This window comes from Clinocottus analis, unplaced genomic scaffold (assembly GCF_023055335.1).
Source record: "Clinocottus analis isolate CAN_PGR_092001 unplaced genomic scaffold, fCliAna1.0.p SCAF_10, whole genome shotgun sequence".
Taxonomy (NCBI): domain Eukaryota; kingdom Metazoa; phylum Chordata; class Actinopteri; order Perciformes; family Cottidae; genus Clinocottus; species Clinocottus analis.
Genome location: NW_027175821.1, coordinates 10,453,621 through 10,470,117, shown reverse-complemented (window position 1 = coordinate 10,470,117; position 16,497 = coordinate 10,453,621). Strand labels below are relative to the sequence as shown.

The 16,497-nt window shown below is 41.0% G+C and overlaps 1 protein-coding gene across 3 annotated transcripts in view; it reads left to right on the top strand.

Moving 5' to 3' along the window:
• The first annotated feature begins 58 nt into the window (after positions 1–58).
• LOC137792112 (early endosome antigen 1-like) overlaps positions 59–16,497 on the top strand; it is a 16,993-nt gene continuing 554 nt past the window's right edge. Inside the window, exons 1-18 of one of the 3 annotated variants that reach the window (XR_011078080.1) lie at positions 59–145; positions 708–877; positions 1,206–1,347; positions 1,584–2,420; positions 3,096–3,584; positions 3,684–5,117; positions 5,253–5,342; positions 5,602–5,757; positions 5,955–6,071; positions 6,396–6,518; positions 6,618–6,671; positions 6,772–7,320; positions 7,869–8,054; positions 8,355–9,099; positions 9,609–9,739; positions 9,821–9,874; positions 9,956–10,183; positions 12,198–12,292. Coding sequence is in view for 1 of the 3 variants with exons in the window: in XM_068587598.1 (XP_068443699.1) it covers positions 798–877; positions 1,206–1,347; positions 1,584–2,420; positions 3,096–3,584; positions 3,684–5,117; positions 5,256–5,342; positions 5,602–5,757; positions 5,955–6,071; positions 6,396–6,518; positions 6,618–6,671; positions 6,772–7,320; positions 7,869–8,054; positions 8,355–9,099; positions 9,609–9,739; positions 9,821–9,874; positions 9,956–10,084 (5,313 nt within the window). In the remaining 2 variants the exon portion in view is untranslated. Of the gene's footprint in view, positions 146–707; positions 878–1,205; positions 1,348–1,583; positions 2,421–3,095; positions 3,585–3,683; positions 5,118–5,252; positions 5,343–5,601; positions 5,758–5,954; positions 6,072–6,395; positions 6,519–6,617; positions 6,672–6,771; positions 7,321–7,868; positions 8,055–8,354; positions 9,100–9,608; positions 9,740–9,820; positions 9,875–9,955; positions 11,964–12,197; positions 12,293–16,497 lie in introns of those variants that run through there. The other 2 variants (XR_011078079.1, XM_068587598.1) reach the window with 2 other exon arrangements.

Genomic DNA, 16,497 nt, shown 5'->3' with positions numbered 1-16,497 from the left:
AATGGAGAATTCTGGCAAAGTCCAACATCTGAGGCGTTTCTAAGGAAACAACAGCGCAACAAAGTTCACAGAGCTGTGGAACGTCCTGGAAGCTTGTCGCTGCGTCGAGAAGATGAAACTGCAAACAAAGGGGCACGAAAAACAGGTTGTGTTTTTAGTTTAACTTTGACAATTTACTTTTTGTACGTTATTTACTAAACAGCAAATTGTAGGTTGTGTGAGTTTGAAATCTGATGATTTTCTTATGATACAAATGTGACCTTGTTATCCATTGACTTGTATTCCTGCCTGTGTTTGGTTCTGCATTAGTCAAACCTGCTTACTAGCTTACTTACTAGGTAACAGTAGTCACATACCTATATCTGTTGATGGGCGGTATGGACGTTGTACAGAGGGGCATGTGAGTAAAAGTTTGGACCCATCCTTTAAGTTTTTGGGGTTGGAAGACTTGTGAGATGTGTGAGGAGGTGCAGGAGAAGATGGGGTGATTAGGAGGCGGGGTAACCTGAGAGATACCTCTGCTCAAACCTGCTACCAAGCTGTTGACATGGTGAATAATAGATGATTGTGTACTTGTGTATCTTTTTTTGATTGTCCGTGTTTATCTTTGTCAATGTCTGTGTCTTTATGACGGACATGTAGAGAAGAAAAAACAAAACAAGCATCACATTTGCTTAACTCTGACACCATCGCTCCCTGTCCCACAGCTAACATTAACCTAGTGGGCACAGGCTAACCAATGGAGGATAACATGACCTCATCAGACATGACGGGTACCGGAAGCAGTTTTTTTTACCATGGTAACACACTCATTGGGAAGTGACCTGGAGCAGTCTGCAGACTCAACCCAACAGTTTGACAGCTACCTGAGGAACAGGTGAGAGGCTGGGGGTGAGGGGATCCAGTGACACACACCTACCTGCTACTATATACTCACTTTTGGCCAAGGTGGTATCACATATCACACACACCTGACTGCACGGCTCACTTGCATGCGAGCACACTGCCGCTAACATCTTACACGGAATAACTCGCTGCAGGAGATTTTATTGGCATGTTTTTATCTCTCGCATTGTCAGGTGAAACTAAATGACATTGGTAGGTATTTAGATCAAACTAAAAGAGAAGGGATTTATGTCAATGTGCAAATTGGTGTTAAGTAGAAGATGTAATTTGAGCTTGTCTGTCTTGTGTTGTGCTGTTAGGATCAGAGAGTTTGTGAGGTCAGAGAGGAGCCTGCTGCTACAGCTCTATCAGCTAGCCTCTGCCTCTCATCTCCCCAGCATGCAACACTCCCAAAGACTGGACCAGAGACTCCATATGCTCAGGGACGAGGTCAGGACCATGGTGAGTGCTCACGATCTCTGAATGCATCAAAAGGCATGTAGTGACTTTAAGTACTTAGAAAAGCACTATATAAATAAAATGCATTATTGTTATTATTATAAGACTGATTTGTTTACTCTGTCAAAAACAAAAGAGACACAGATCACAAAAAATCTACAATAAGGAGTTGGTTTCGCTGGCTCCACTGTGTAGCTGGGTCTAATATTTTTTTCCAACCTGTCTTCCCATTGGCCCAGACCCGGGACAAGGAGCGAGGGGAGCAGGTTTGGAGAGACCGATTACAGCGCTGTCAGAGGCAGCTAAGGGTCAAAGAAGATGAGATGAGTCGCCAGTCCCAGTACTTCGAGAACTTTAAAACCCAACTCCAGCACAAGCTCAGCCTGGCCATGGACAGAGAGCAGATCCTACAGAACAGGATCTACACTTTAAAAAAGCAGCTACTGGACATGACTGTGAGTGCCGCTATTGGCATCGCAACAACCAGTGCGGCCAGAATTACTGTCGGGACTGTAACACACTGGGAAGAACAAGAGAGGCTGCCTCCCATGAGAGGAGAGGGTGAAGGAGAGGAGGAGAGAAAGGAAGAGAGGAGGAGGCAATGGCAGCCAAGTGTGGGATATAAGAGGGAAGGAGGGCTGGAAGGTGAGAAAGATATACAAGGAGAAAGAGTCAAAGAAACAAACTCAAATGAAGCCAGACTGCAAGACTTCATCCTGAGCCTGCAGGAGGATCTCAGGGTGCTGCTGGAGAGAGAGGAGGGTGGGATGACAGAGCGGAGGGGACTGACCGAGCAGCTCCAGGAGGCCCAGGAGAAACACCACTTCCTGGACTGCAAGGTGGAAGAGATGGAAGCGGAGGTGCAACAGCTGAAGCTGTCTGAAAACTCCTTGATGGAGGAGGTTGAAGAGCTGAGAGCGGAGAACCACAGACTCCAGCAGATGCTGAGGGATCGAACTAACCAAACAACCAGTCAGTCATTCACGGTGCCTGAGTCCACATGCCCGAGTCCTGGCTCCAACACTTTGTCATTTACTACTGCCATGGGACACTCCTCGGTGGGGAGCTCTGGAGAGGTACGTAAGACATGATTATTATTTTCCTAAAATTGTATAAATCAGGTAGTGTCATTGAGATCAAGATCTGAGTACGGCACAATAACCAAGCAACAAAATGCATCTCTTAAAAGGTCCTAAACTAAAAGTTTAAATGAATCTATGGGATGAGACTTTCACTTTCAAAGTACTGGAAGGAGTGGAAGTCTACCCAAATTCAGTATTTACTTGATGGGTGTCAAGAGCCAGCCAGTCCTGATCTTCATTGGAGGAACTGTGCTTATACGTCTGAGAAGAGATGTGACCTGAGGCAGCTTTAGTAGGAGATGTTAAAAAAATGATCAAAAACTGTATTTTTGTTTTATGTGACTAATTTAAGCAGTTTTTTTACGTCACATAAAAATAACAAAGGACCCATATATATTAGATCTGGTGTTGATATTGGCTCAATGTTTTAATATTCTATTATTTTCTGAGAAAGTATTGCAGCATAAAAAGCTCAGAACAGTAAAGGCTCTGTTGCGAGAATTTAGGGTGTTATACCCTCCCCTTTTGTAAATTATTATACAGGTATATCTAAGTAGAACTATATCACTATAGTGAGACATGATTTTGGATAATGTTCTATTAATTGTTTTGACATTTTTCGCATTAATAATTCACAACTTATGTCCCACAACTCTGATCTCTGTGTAGGTTCATCTAACGTTAGATGAGGGAACAGGCCCGCCTCATCCATCTGCAGGTCCACCAATTTACCACCAGGAGGAAGCAGAGAGACAGCAGAAGAACCCAGTGGATCAGTCCTCGACTGCCAAATCAGAATCAACTCCACCTAAAATCTTTTGCCAACTTGGCTCCAAAACCAACCCCAGCCTACAGTCACTCTCTTTGATTACAGAGACACTAGATGAGTTCAAACTAGGGACCTGGTGCTCCAGAGGGATCCTAAACCTTGAGAAAAGCCCCAGTGAGGAATCTGATGCCCTGAGGGAAGCCTTCAGGAGCTTGGGGTTGGAGCAGAATCTCGAAACACATCAAGAACAACGTGACAGCTTGGAGGTCGCCCTAGAGCACGCACAGGAGCAGCTGCAGATGATGGCTCAAGAAAATACTCAACTGAAATTACAACTCAGGAAAGAGGGACAAGAATCAGAGGTGGAGCAGGGAACTACAAGAGGAAAGGTATGTCACAGAGGTTGCAATTGTGTACAGCCTACATTTCCAATTTTCAGTAACACATTTTTCCAGTACCTCACGAAATCTACCTCTTTGTGTACTCAGAGTAGGACACTACCTGCCAGTAACGGAGCTGAAGATACCGCCATTCTCACCCTCGCCCAGGATGATCTTGTCCAGGCCCTGAATCAGGAGAACCGGGCCTTGGCGCACCGGATCCAAGAGATTCTGGCCCACATTGAGCTCAGAGAAGAGGAGATCAAGTGTGAGCAAACACAGCTGAGGAAGCATATCTCCAAACAAGAGGGAAACAAAGTCAGACTGGAGCAGGAGAACCAAGAACACGAGTGTTTGATTACAGAACTCACCAAGAAGACTGAGGATGATCTCAATACCATCATGGAGCTACAGCAAAGGCTAGTGGAGAGTGAACAGCATATGGAGGAATCCCAGGTTGCCAAGGAGTGTGGATCTCAATTGCAAAGTGAATATACAGCTGCAATATCTGGAAGTTTTCAACAGACCAACGTGGAAGAATGTGTGGACAGTTTGGTGGAAAGTGTGCTCAATTTGGAGAAACCACAGTTGATGTCCAGTCTAAAACCCAACGATTTGACTGCAGCTTCAGCACCTGGTTTTCAAAATGTTAAGATCTATGATCCCCTGCAGCACAGCCTGCAAAGCAGTCTGCACGTTAGCTCATTGACTGATCAAGTAGGCCAGCTCACTAAGTCCGTGCAGAGCCTCCAAACAGAAAAAGAGGAACTCTCAGTTAGCATAAAAGCTCTCGGAGAGCACCAGACAGAAGTGGCTCTGTCAATCCAAACACAAACAGAAGAGAAACAACAGTTAACTCGGACAGTTTGGGGACTGAAGGAGGAGAAAGACCGCATCTCTCAATCTCTGACTGGCCTCAAACAAGAGAGAGAGCAGCTTACCAGGACAGTCTGTGGGCTGAGGGATGAGAGAGACCAGTTTATAAGGTACATCAGTGGTCTGAAAGAAGAGAAAGAGTCTTTATCAGATCTCAAAGAAGAAAAAGAGAACCTGTTAAAATATCTCTCAAGTGGAAAAAAAGAGAGAGATCAAATGATGCAGTCGCTCCAAAGTTTACAGACAGAGAGTGACCAGTTAAGCCAGGCGGTGCTCTATTTAAAAGAAGAAAGTGATGAGCTAACCAATTCCCTTAAGTGTCTGAAGGAGCAGAGAGACAAAGAACAATCATCTTTCACTTGCCAAGAAGACTGCGAGAAGTTAATACAATCCGGTTTGAGAGAAGATAAAGAAAGAATTGAACATTCAATCAGTTGTTTGAAAGAGGAAGAGAAACAGATAAAGCTTTTACTTCAGGGCCTAAGAGAGGAAATAAACATCCTCCAAGGTGCTCTGCCTAGTCAAACACAAACAGAGGGGAGCAATCAGAAGCCGCATCTGCCGAATCCAAAGTGTGTCGTCACGACAAAGAAGACCGAGAGCCTTGTTGAAGCAGGAGTTACACAAAGATGTCAGACTCAGGACCACAGGGGAAGCTCTGTACAGGTATTTGTGATTCATGGCTTTGTGCATTATGTTATTGTCTGTTGTGTCAATTTGAATATCATTAAGCATTATTGCTCATTCTGTGTCATTATGTTAAATCACTGTGCACTTATGTAACATGTTTTTGATGAAAAGCAGGAGCAAAGTGAACTGATGAGGGAGGTTGAAGCTTTGCGAGCAGAACTAAAGAGGTCAGGGGACGAACTGGACAAGAGCCATGTAGATGTGAGTGTACACAACTTATCCTTTCTTCAGTAATGTTTGTGGGCGTTTGTGGGTGATCATATTGACTAAACATACCGTTGATTAAAATAAATAATATTAATTAATATGAAATTTTGGGGTGATTTTAAAATGTAGGTGTCACTTAGGAATCAATCTTTTTTGGTCTTTAGCTGTCTGTTTTATATTTACAGGATAGCAGTGCATTATTGGAGAGCTCACTAACTTAATGTGTTCATGTTAATGTTTGCGGCCTTTTCAGACCAAATGGCTTCGCAGTGAATTGTGTCACTCAGAAGCTGCGAGGGCAGAGGCGGAGAGAAAGATGGCCGAAGCAGAGGAAAAGTTCGTGAGGTTAACAGATGAAGCTAATCAAATGGCAGAAACCACAAAGGAGAACTACAGCCTCATAACCCAGGTATTTAACCAAATAGACAATACAAAAAAATGCTAGAAGCAAAATACAATCAAAGACATACACACACATAAAAACACACACACATAGGGTTTAGCTGTGAATATGTCTCGTGGTTTGAACACCCTGTTGGACCCCCGTTCTGCTTTACCTTGAGGTGCAAACCAAGATAAACCCATTTGTGTTTGTGTCTGCCGCAGGTGAAGGAGCTGCAGAGCAGAGTGACAGGCCTGGTCAGGGAGAAGACTGATGCTCTGTCGCTAAAGGCACAAATTAAGGAGCAATACGACATCCTTACAGCTCAGCTCCAAGCTAAGGTATCTTTTTCATTCTCAAGTGTCTGTACATAAAACTGTTCTAAATGATTAATCTGCACAATTTGCTTCTTGAATCTGCAAAACCAAAATTTCATCTTCAAGTATACAACACATCTACCGTAGTGCAGACAGACCAGATTGCACAAATTAACATTTGTTACTATATTGAAGATCTTCAGCTCATCACTTTTCTTCAGTTGTTTGACTTTTGATAATGTTTAGACTACCTTAAAATTGAGCATTAATAGAAAATACGTATGTGTGTGTGTGTGTGTGTGTGTGTGTGTGTGTGTGCGTGCGGCGTGCGTGCGTGAAACCTCACAGACGGTGGCTTTAGAGGAGCTAAACTTGGAGTATATTGCTCTGAAACGTGGGCAGGGCAACAAGGATGATCTGAGCGTTGATCTCGTCTCACTCAGGACTAGTTACAACAGCATCAGAGCTAAGGTGGGTAACCATTCAGCTGTGGCTTTGAAGTTAGTTTTATCATCTGAGTTTTTTTTTATCAACGGTATTTTATTCTATTTTCTTGTTTTTTCACTGTAGTATGAGGCACTGAAAAAGAGGAGCCAGAATGATCTGGAAATAGCTCATTTAAAAGTGAGATATAGCGTTTTATTCCTTTTGTCTAATTGAAAATGTTTTGTTGGACTGCTCTGAGCAATTGAGTTTGACTGACAGGTATTTTGTCCAATAACAGGCCAAGCTGTCTTGCCTGGTGGTGAAGTGTCAGGAGAGGAACCGCTTGTTGGTTCAGATGATGAAGGCCATGCACAGACACGGCTGTGTGGACTCCACCCTCACATGTCAGGTGGAGCAGCTGCTCAGTGACGCTGTTTTGCAAAACTACACCGCAGCCTTCACACCATGCGACAACGTAAAGACACAAGATTACACCGCTGGGTTTACATCAGGATTTATTTCCAAATTCCAAGACTATGCCAGTGTATTCACAACTGATCAGACGTGCTCCGCTATATCCCCACTTGTTAAGCAGCGACACCAAAATGGATTCACACCTGAATCCAGAGTAAAATGTAAAATAAATTGTGAAAAACACACATCTTTAGTCACCACTGAAACACATTGTCAAGACTGCCGTAGTGAAGTCACACCTGCACCAACAGAAAGGCAAAAGAAAAATTCACCTGCGCCAACCTCACCAGTGCAAGAGCATGCCAGTGTCCCAGCAACACCGTCACCTGTTGGTCCTGCACTAACAGATAGATTCATCTCTAATAGAGCTCAGGTGAGTTGGTGCCAATACATTTCTCTTCAAAAATTATTTATTTTCTCGAGACTCTGAAAGGTTGTTCATATGGCTTTTTGAGAGCAAAACAGGAAACCATTACTGCATTCATTTTGTGAAATCATTCTCACACATAAACAAGATAGCCACAGTTCCTGGCTTTTATAGTATGTTTTCTTTTTGTGCTATCATGCCTGAATTAATCTAAAATATTACAGAACAAAAACAAATTATTTTATGTTTCACTATGACAAATTGCAAAAGATTAAATTTAAAAAAATCAAAACACTGTTTGCAACTGGACTTTTGGGAAATGTAAAAAGATGAAAAGATAGGTTCACAATATTGTTCAAGTGTTTCTTAAAACGTGTTTTTCTTGGTCTAATAATTCCCCTTGTTTCTAAGGTACATGTGAGCATGAAGCTGCCACAGTCTTCGCCATCTTTACAAGTTATCTAAGTTAATTTTGCATTAACCTATCAGTGTCTTTAACTTGGAATTTAAATTGGGAGAAAGAATAACGTTTTCCTTTCTCAATCCCACCACAGCTCTCGCCCTCTGCCAGTGAACCAGATGGGAAGTCCTCCCCAGATCTGAGCAGCACTGTATCCTCGCTGAGTCAGACTCCTCCATCTTCCAGCACACACTTCAGTCCAAGCAGGAGGATGAGTAGTCCTGAGAAGATTATTAACCTGCATGAGCAACTGCAGAAGACTCTAATGAGCAGCTGTCAGGTACACAGAAGCTTTTCAAACATGCTGCACTACTCAGATGCAGGTTGGGGTTTGAGTATGAAAAGAAAGCATTGCTCTTATGTAACTCCCATTAGACATGAAAATGTATGCACAAAAGACCACATATTGATTTGTTTGTTTTGTTTATGTTCTCGATTTCTGGAGTACTTGTTATTTTCTTCATTTATTTTTCTCTTACAGTATACATCAAAACTAATTTCTCGCTGTGAAAACCTACAAGGTTTGATTTCAATATTATGTTAGTACTTGTCTAATAAATGCTGGTCTCTTCATTCCAAGGCACCAGTGAGCAGAGGAAGAGGACAGCAGCCCAGAAAAAGTATCTCATTTTCATCTTCCGCAGACCTGCGACCAGCCTCTCAGACAAAGAAGCAGAGCCTCAGTTCCAATGTTCCACATCCTGACCCAGTCACCACTGCTTCAAGCCAAGCTAAGCACACTCCAACAGTGACGACCACAAATAAGTCAACAACACTTTTTCATGCAGTTGCCTCTCGATCTGCTGCTGTTACATTGATTCCCAACATGTTTGCCAACAGTCACTTTAAAGCAGACAAACCTAAAACTACTTTGTCTGCTCCGTCTAGCTCTTCTAACTTTCCTTTTGCTACAATGGCACCTTGCAAAGCCAAATCCAACTCAAGCTGTGGCACAGATATAACATCCCCAAAACTGGCAAAGAAAATCTCCGTGATCCCAGCTAAATCTAATGCTAAACACGGAGCTTCTACTCCTTTAACTCTGAGGACCACTACCTTTGACTCTGATGTCTCGATATGTGCTGGCACAAATTCAAACACCACTGTCTCAGACACAACTGCCCCGAGTGTATCAAGTGTCCCTGAGGCTAATCGTTTTCACATGCCTTCGAAAACGGATGGTGCTGCAACTGCTGACGATGGACTTGTAGTATTTGTTCCATCCTGCACTCAACCTGTTCATTGCTCTCCTGAGAGCTCCAACACGTCTGCCAGAAAATCCACTGCTGCTCTCGAAAAGGACAAGACTGCAAAACCCAAACCAGGTAATGCACATTTTTAATGTTTGCGATGATTTACACAAAGGCAGAACACACACATGAGTGCTTAAAGTCCAGGAAGAAGACATTCATTTTTTTCTGATTTCTCTTATTGATTTGAATATTTGAAATTTGCATGAGTGTGTTACAGCTTTGGTACATATTATTACAGTTTGCAATTATACTACTGTTTTGCTTCTGCAATAGGATTGTACCAGGTCAAGATATGGACCATTATTTTTTCTGTTTCTTTTCATGGATATAATGTCTTATAAAATTCTAGAACAAATTCTGCCAATTTGATGTTGTCCTGTTTATTGCTCACATACAGTCAGTCACACACATGATGATGAACCTTTACTAACCTGCTTGGATTCATTTGTCAACTGCCAACTAACACATATATTAGAGTTCATTTAGCCTGTGTCATCCCTCTTGTTTACAGCATTACAAGCATTGAATTGTACAAGAAAGATAGAGCACTGCTTGATTTTTCTTTGTTTGATCACCTCCAGAAGCTCCAGCTGAAGTTCTATCAGTTGAGGTAATCAAAACAGTGGGCCAGACCAGCCTCATGATTGGCTGGGAGAGGCCGCCACTTGACGAGCTAGGCTGCAGTAACGGAACATTTGTGTACGGATACCGGGTAGGCAGAAACTCAATGGACTTGTACATGGACTTTATTATTAGTTTATTCTTATACTTATTGTTTCCTTTTGCCTCTCAGGTGTTTGTAGATGGAGACTTCCACAAATCTGTCATGAGCTCAGCGTGCACCAAGGTATCAAGGTCTTTAAAAGCTGTTATCACTCTTAAATTAAACCTAATAACAGCAATTCATAAGACATTTTTGTTTCCACAGTGTATCCTGGAGGATGTTGATCTGAGCGCCCCAGTTCACATCAGTGTCCAAATGCTGGGATCTAATGGTCTCAGTTCAAACTTTGTCCACACCACGTACAGGACTTCAGGCAGACCAGACCACCACTGAGTCTCAGTGTGTGACTGACTGTTAACACCATGGTGGCTCTGTAGGATTACTGCGACTTCTCAGTGGAAGCCTTCACTGCCAGTGGCCAAAGTTTGAATGGTAAATTGTGTATGTGTTTATGTCTGTGTGCCTGTGTTAATCAGTATGCCAGAATTTTTATTGTAATGTCCGTGAAACAGTGTTTGACTGAAAAACTACGACTTGAAACTGAAATCTGATCTAATTGATATTTAAAGGCTTGAAGATCATTTTTCATACCAACACTTTTCATTCTGTTCTTTGTTCTGTGTGAGAATCTATTTTTCCCTTCTTCCCGTGTGTCTGCCCTTCAGTGCTCAGCCATCTATAACTGAGGGGCCGGCATAACCTCCACCTTAGCTGACAGCAAGGGAGACACTGTCACGCTGCTCGGATACATTCAGGCTCGGGTCAACCAATCAGAAAAATCTCACTTTACCAGCGTACGAATATGTACAGTGACCTGTGGCCGGCCGTTAAACCTCAAAACGATTGACTGAAGATGTCATACAAAATAAGACTCTTGCCTGTGCCTGAGAGTTCATCTGCGTGTAAAAGTATGAGACTGATTGCTGTTGGAAGAACTTCATGTTTCCTCGTTGCCACCCGTTGGATTTACCTCTTGAATTGTTTGGATATTGTTGCCGCTGGGTGAAAGGCCAAAATGGCTGCTAATCAAACAAGTCCAGACAGACTGATGGAAAAAAGTGATACTTCATTACAGACTATAAGACGCCACATTGTCAAAAGCTGCCTGTGACACCAATTTTTATAACATTGTTCCACCAAGACGAAACATATTGGAGGGACGTCTGGTGCACTTTTTAACACTGTGTTGAACACCGAGTGTCGTATCGCTTCATCGGAGATCCATGCTGCTGCCTCTCTCGACTCTGTGACATGTGACTAAAGTGACACGTAGTGTATCAAAAACCTTTTCTTTTGTGCAGCAAAACGTGCCGACGCAACATCTTACTTGATTTTTACACATGAAGCCAAATATGAGAACAAAATTCACTCCAAAGACTTATCTGTTTGCTTCTCCTCACAGGTCTATGGGGTTACTCCAAACACAGAAGTTATTTAAGTTCGGGAATTTGCACACGGTCATTGTTATATCTGATTATATCTGATATCAGAAAATGAAATTAAGAAAAGAGATTATCACTGATATTTTTTTGTAGAGAATATTATATAAATATGCCAATGTATCACAAACTATACGTCTTTTCGTATGAGTGACACTTTGTTTTTCATACCTAATAGATGTCATGTTTGCACGTTCGTATTGTTTTATACAATGTTCACAATACACACAATGTTCTTTTGCTACTTACTTACTGTATGGGTGTACAGTAATTATGGTGCAGCAAAGGTATTTTTCTATCAGTAATAGAAAATATTGATTACCCGTTGATACCTTACGACTGGACAGAGAATAAATGTTTATCTAATATTGACTGTCATTCCAGTGTCTCTGTTTTTGTGAACCGTGCTAAACAACTTCAAAAGTTTCAGTTTACAAATGCTTGTTAACACCATCCAGAATGGAAATTTTGCATTATGGAGATTACGTGGCCGTCCTATCTGCAAATTTGATGATTCAGACTATTTCTTTATGGGCTAAATGAAACATTTAAAACCTATTTGATTATCTGAGAAATGTTTCTCAAAGCTGAAAATATTTCTCAGCTGTTGGAGGTACATTGGTTTCATATGAAAGAGACAATAAATGTGTATAATTAAACTATGTCGATACTGAATTATGAAACTCCTTTCACATTTTAGTCCTGTTCATTGAACCTAAACACTTCCCATAAATGGCAATTACATGGCAGACATTCATGGATGACTTTGTGGAAAGTACTTTGTGTGCAGGTAACTCAGTCACTATATCAGACAGGTGCTTTCACCGGAGATTTAGTGTGGGATGATGCTTACGTTCGTACAAAGACGTGCTCAGGTTGCCTAAAACGTCTTAGTGTCTGCTCTCTCATTCAATACAAACCAGGCACAGTACCAAAAACTGAGAGGAGAAGAAGCATCAGCAGCTTAAAAAAAGAAAAGGAGCCTAATAATCTCTTGCTGTTCTCAGCAGCTTTTGGAAACTCCTCTGAGAACGTCATCGCTTGTCCTCAGCAGGAAGAGTTGCAGGTGGAGGGATATACAGTGAGTGTTGTGCTCAGTACGGTGAGCAAACACAAAACATTTCTCGTCTTTTCACATTATCTTCTGCTCCTCTTTCTCTTTTAATGTGTCTGTTACTCAGTAAACTTTGCATGAGCATCTCACACACGAAAACATCTCAGAAAAGTTAGACTTTTCCTTTTGGTACAGACACCATGTCATTGTTTGTAGTGGTGGAGAAGAGTTCCTCAAGTGAAGTAAAGATGTAAAGATACTTGTACTTTACTTGAATATTTCCATTTTGTGTCACTTACACTTTACACTACACACTTTACACTACAATTCAGAATACATTATTGCACTATGTACTACACTATACTTATTTGACAGCTTGACTAACATTAAGATCTTACATATAAAATATGATGATAGGAAATGTGGTGCACTGTTAAATAATAACATAGATAACAGAAATAATAATCAAAGAATATAACATAGAAAACATGCAACATTTTCTGTAATATAAGTACTTTTGCTCATAAGTTAAGGTACATTTCGCTAATAATACTATATTTCACCACTTGGATGCATGTACAAAAAATACAAAACATTGCAGATTAACCGCATATTCAGTGAATGAAACAGTATCAGTAGAAACCCTAGAATTATGTTATTGAACACACTGAATATTATACAATTAAAAAAAAAGATTAATTTTAATCTGGGTTAAACCCTAAAAAACAATTCTATCTAGTATCATAAAGTTTGAATATTTACTCCAGCCTTATTAATACTTCAATTAAGTATCAATTATTCATTTAATTTAAGTATCAATTATCTGCATACACTACATGTGTTGTCTGAGAACAGTGTGCATTCTTGCTTGCATTGCGTGTTGGATCTGTCATACACCTGTTAGGTTGGACTCAAGCTTTCAATGACCTGGAGGTCAACTGTAGCCCTGCACTGCACCAGCAAAAGAAACTGCATTAAAATCTGTGATGCATTTGCACAAATGGCCCTTAAATCCACCTAAGAGAAGCTCAGATGGACCCACAGGATTCTCATTACACTCCCTTTCATTATAAACACACACTCCAACATGTATGACGCTTCAGTACGACAGTGTGTGCACTTCAGGTCTTGTTTACATGAGTTAATAACCTCTATGGTAATTATCCTTTCACAATGTCAATGATGCCATAACTCAGCTCTGACACTTTCCATGTAGGCCAACATGGGAGTTGGACGGGATGGTGATGGACGACATGGGAGGAAAACAGAAGCATGTAGTTAAAAGGAAGTGTGCATGCATGACTTGTCAGGGGGACGTCAGTGGCAGCTGTGCTCAAGCTTCCTGCGAGGATATTCTGACGTTTAGAGACACTTCTGGAGCTTTGTGTGTGTGTGTGTGTGTGTGTGTGTGTGTGTGTGCTTTGCATATGTGGCTGAGCGAGTATCAGCACTGCAGGGGATATCTTCCTCTTGCAGGAGTGTGTGTGTGTGTGTGTGTGTGTGTGTGCGAGACAGTTGTTATCAGCAGGTTGTCTCAAAGGGAGGCCGGGAGGGAGCAATGGTGTGTTGAGGTTTTAATTTCACCCAGAAGGGACGTTGTCACTCCATCACTGACAATTACACCCTGAGCATCCCGAGCCTAAGTGGGGTGCAGGTCTGGAGTGGACTTCTAGACCTCCAGGGCAACGTTTGCTGTTAACACTTGATGAAAAACTCTAAAAGTGGGTTTCTCTCGCCGCTGTGTCTGGGCAGATGGGTCTTGTTGCTGGAAGGTTTGGTTTTGGTGTGTTGAGTTGTCATGCAGCAGTGTTCTTGTTGTGATACTGTGGTTATGTTTGTGTGCAATTACACAGGTTGTGTGTGATCTATGCAAGGGCTTCAACTGGCACATAATCTGCAAAACACATTGTGACAAAAAAAATGTCATCACAAGAAAATTACAAACTGGTGAGCGCTTATGCTTTTTGTATGTGTACAGATTTGGCATTTTGGTTTTGTTCTTTCTCTCCTCAGTGTTAAGATACCTCCTTTGTTTTCACCATCTCTGCGTCTGTTGTTGTGGCCGTATCAGTCCATCTCAGTGCCCGTTATATTTAGAGGCAACCCATTATCAGAGCTTACAGCTGGCCGTCTGTGATTTAATTCTGACAGATCAACAGCGTTCAAAGCAATCTTCTCTCTTCATGTCTCGCTCATTTCTCAGCCCATCTCCCACCTCTCTCTTTTTCTCTCATGGTCTCTCTTTTCTCTTCTGTTCATATTTTCTTCTCTCCTGTTTTTTCAATCAATCTCAGATCTTTCTTTCTCCCTTTTCATCATTCTTTGTTTCTTTATATAATGTAAGCGCTCTATTTCAACTCAGTGTCTTTCATGCAATCCTCACATTCTCCTTTCATCTTTACCATTTTCCCAGCCAAGTACTTTATATTACTGTTTTTTTTCTTCTCTCTTTTCCTTGACCCTGTTTTCAGTTCAATTTGAAGAGCTTTATTTGAGCTTTATTGTTTCTTCTCTCCTCCACTCGAGTTCTTTACATTTTATCCACATCTTTATCATCCACAGTGGCCATCTGTTTGCTCCACCTCCTACCCAGCAGAGCAACCCAGAGCTTTATTACTTTGACCAAATCCACAATGAAACAAACATCCAACAGCGCAACTTCTAATGTGGGAAGAGACAAGCAATTAGTTGCTCTTACATCCTTGAATCTGTGTGCAACGGCAACCCACATCTCATTAATCATGAACAATGGGGGCGGTAATAGAGAAGCATGTTTATGCAAATTCCCCCATGCAGTTATTTTCTTCATGTTTAATAGCCAAAAACAGCAGTGGCGCCTCAGAAAACAATCCCCCCTCTTTTTCTCTGCTCAACCACTTGACTTGCTTGTATTTTGACCCATCTCCTTTCTTTCTTTTCATTTTCTTTATTCTTTACTCTGCTTTCATGAAGTGTGGACCAACAGAATCAAAAATATTGATCTCAATCCCAGTTTGATGACACAACCCTGAGATTGTTTGGGACTTTTTTACATCCCCCAGCTTTTACCCTTTCTGATCCATCATTTCCATCAATTTCTTCTGTTTTTATGCCTTTTATTTGCATTTTTATTGTTTCATTGCTTGCCTCTGTCTACCCCCCGTTGTCTGTTTACATCTATTTCTTCATTTCTCCTTCTCTTAACTTTGCCCAGATTGTTTTCTCCCTCATACTTTGCATCATAGCCTTCAGTCCAGTAGATCTATCTGATGTGGACTAAATATAGCCCAGAAGGACGTTATAGGATTAGGTCTCTGCATCCTCTTCTCTCTCCCCTGCTCCTCTTTCAGTTCCTTCTTCTTGTCTCTATTTGTCTCTCTATTTCTATCTCACTTAGTTTCAGGTGATGATGATAGTGTCATGTAAAGCTTAGTCAGGATGGATTGACGGCCTGGTGAAAGTCAACAGCATGTAATAACTTACAAGATTGGAAAAATACAACTTGTTCAGTTATTTGTCTGTCTGGCTCCAGGTATGCTGATGAGTTGAGATTGGGGTCAAAGTAATCAATTCAGAAAGATGATCTTTAGATAACCAATACATATATTAACATTTAGAGTTGTACAAGTATAGCAGTACTCCAGTGGCAAATATTAATTTAATACATTTACTCAAGTACTGTATAATTTAGTCTTTGTTCTTCTGTGGCTCCATTTTGTGCGACCGTTTACTCCACGTTTCTCTTACAGTGGCCAGTTCCTTTACAGATTCAAACTTTACATACAATACATGGGATGCTCTTCAGGATTAGAACAATTATTATTGTCTTTTTAACTGTCCATAATCCACATGCATGGTATCCTGGTTTCAGCACAAACTCAGCTCCATTTACACAGAATGTTCCTTTTACATTATTTTTAGTTCATTTTTCATTGAAAGTCTATATACGCCTGTAAACCACTGAACATATAAATAGTTAGGTTATGTTTAGGTAAACATTTCAAATACTTCACCCACTTTGCTGTTCACATTCTTAAAAAATGTATATGACACAATATCATAGATGATATTTTTTATTTATGCAGCAATCAGCTCGTATTTGTATTTTAAATGTGCCTTTTTTGCATTGTTTTCCTAAGGAACTACCTCAACAATATTTACATTCATAAATATATCATGTTTTAATGATGGTGGTCAAAAATAATAAAAAAATAAATCACTTTTTATGTGAATAAGAATAAATATACTATTCATGACTATAACTGCACATACAG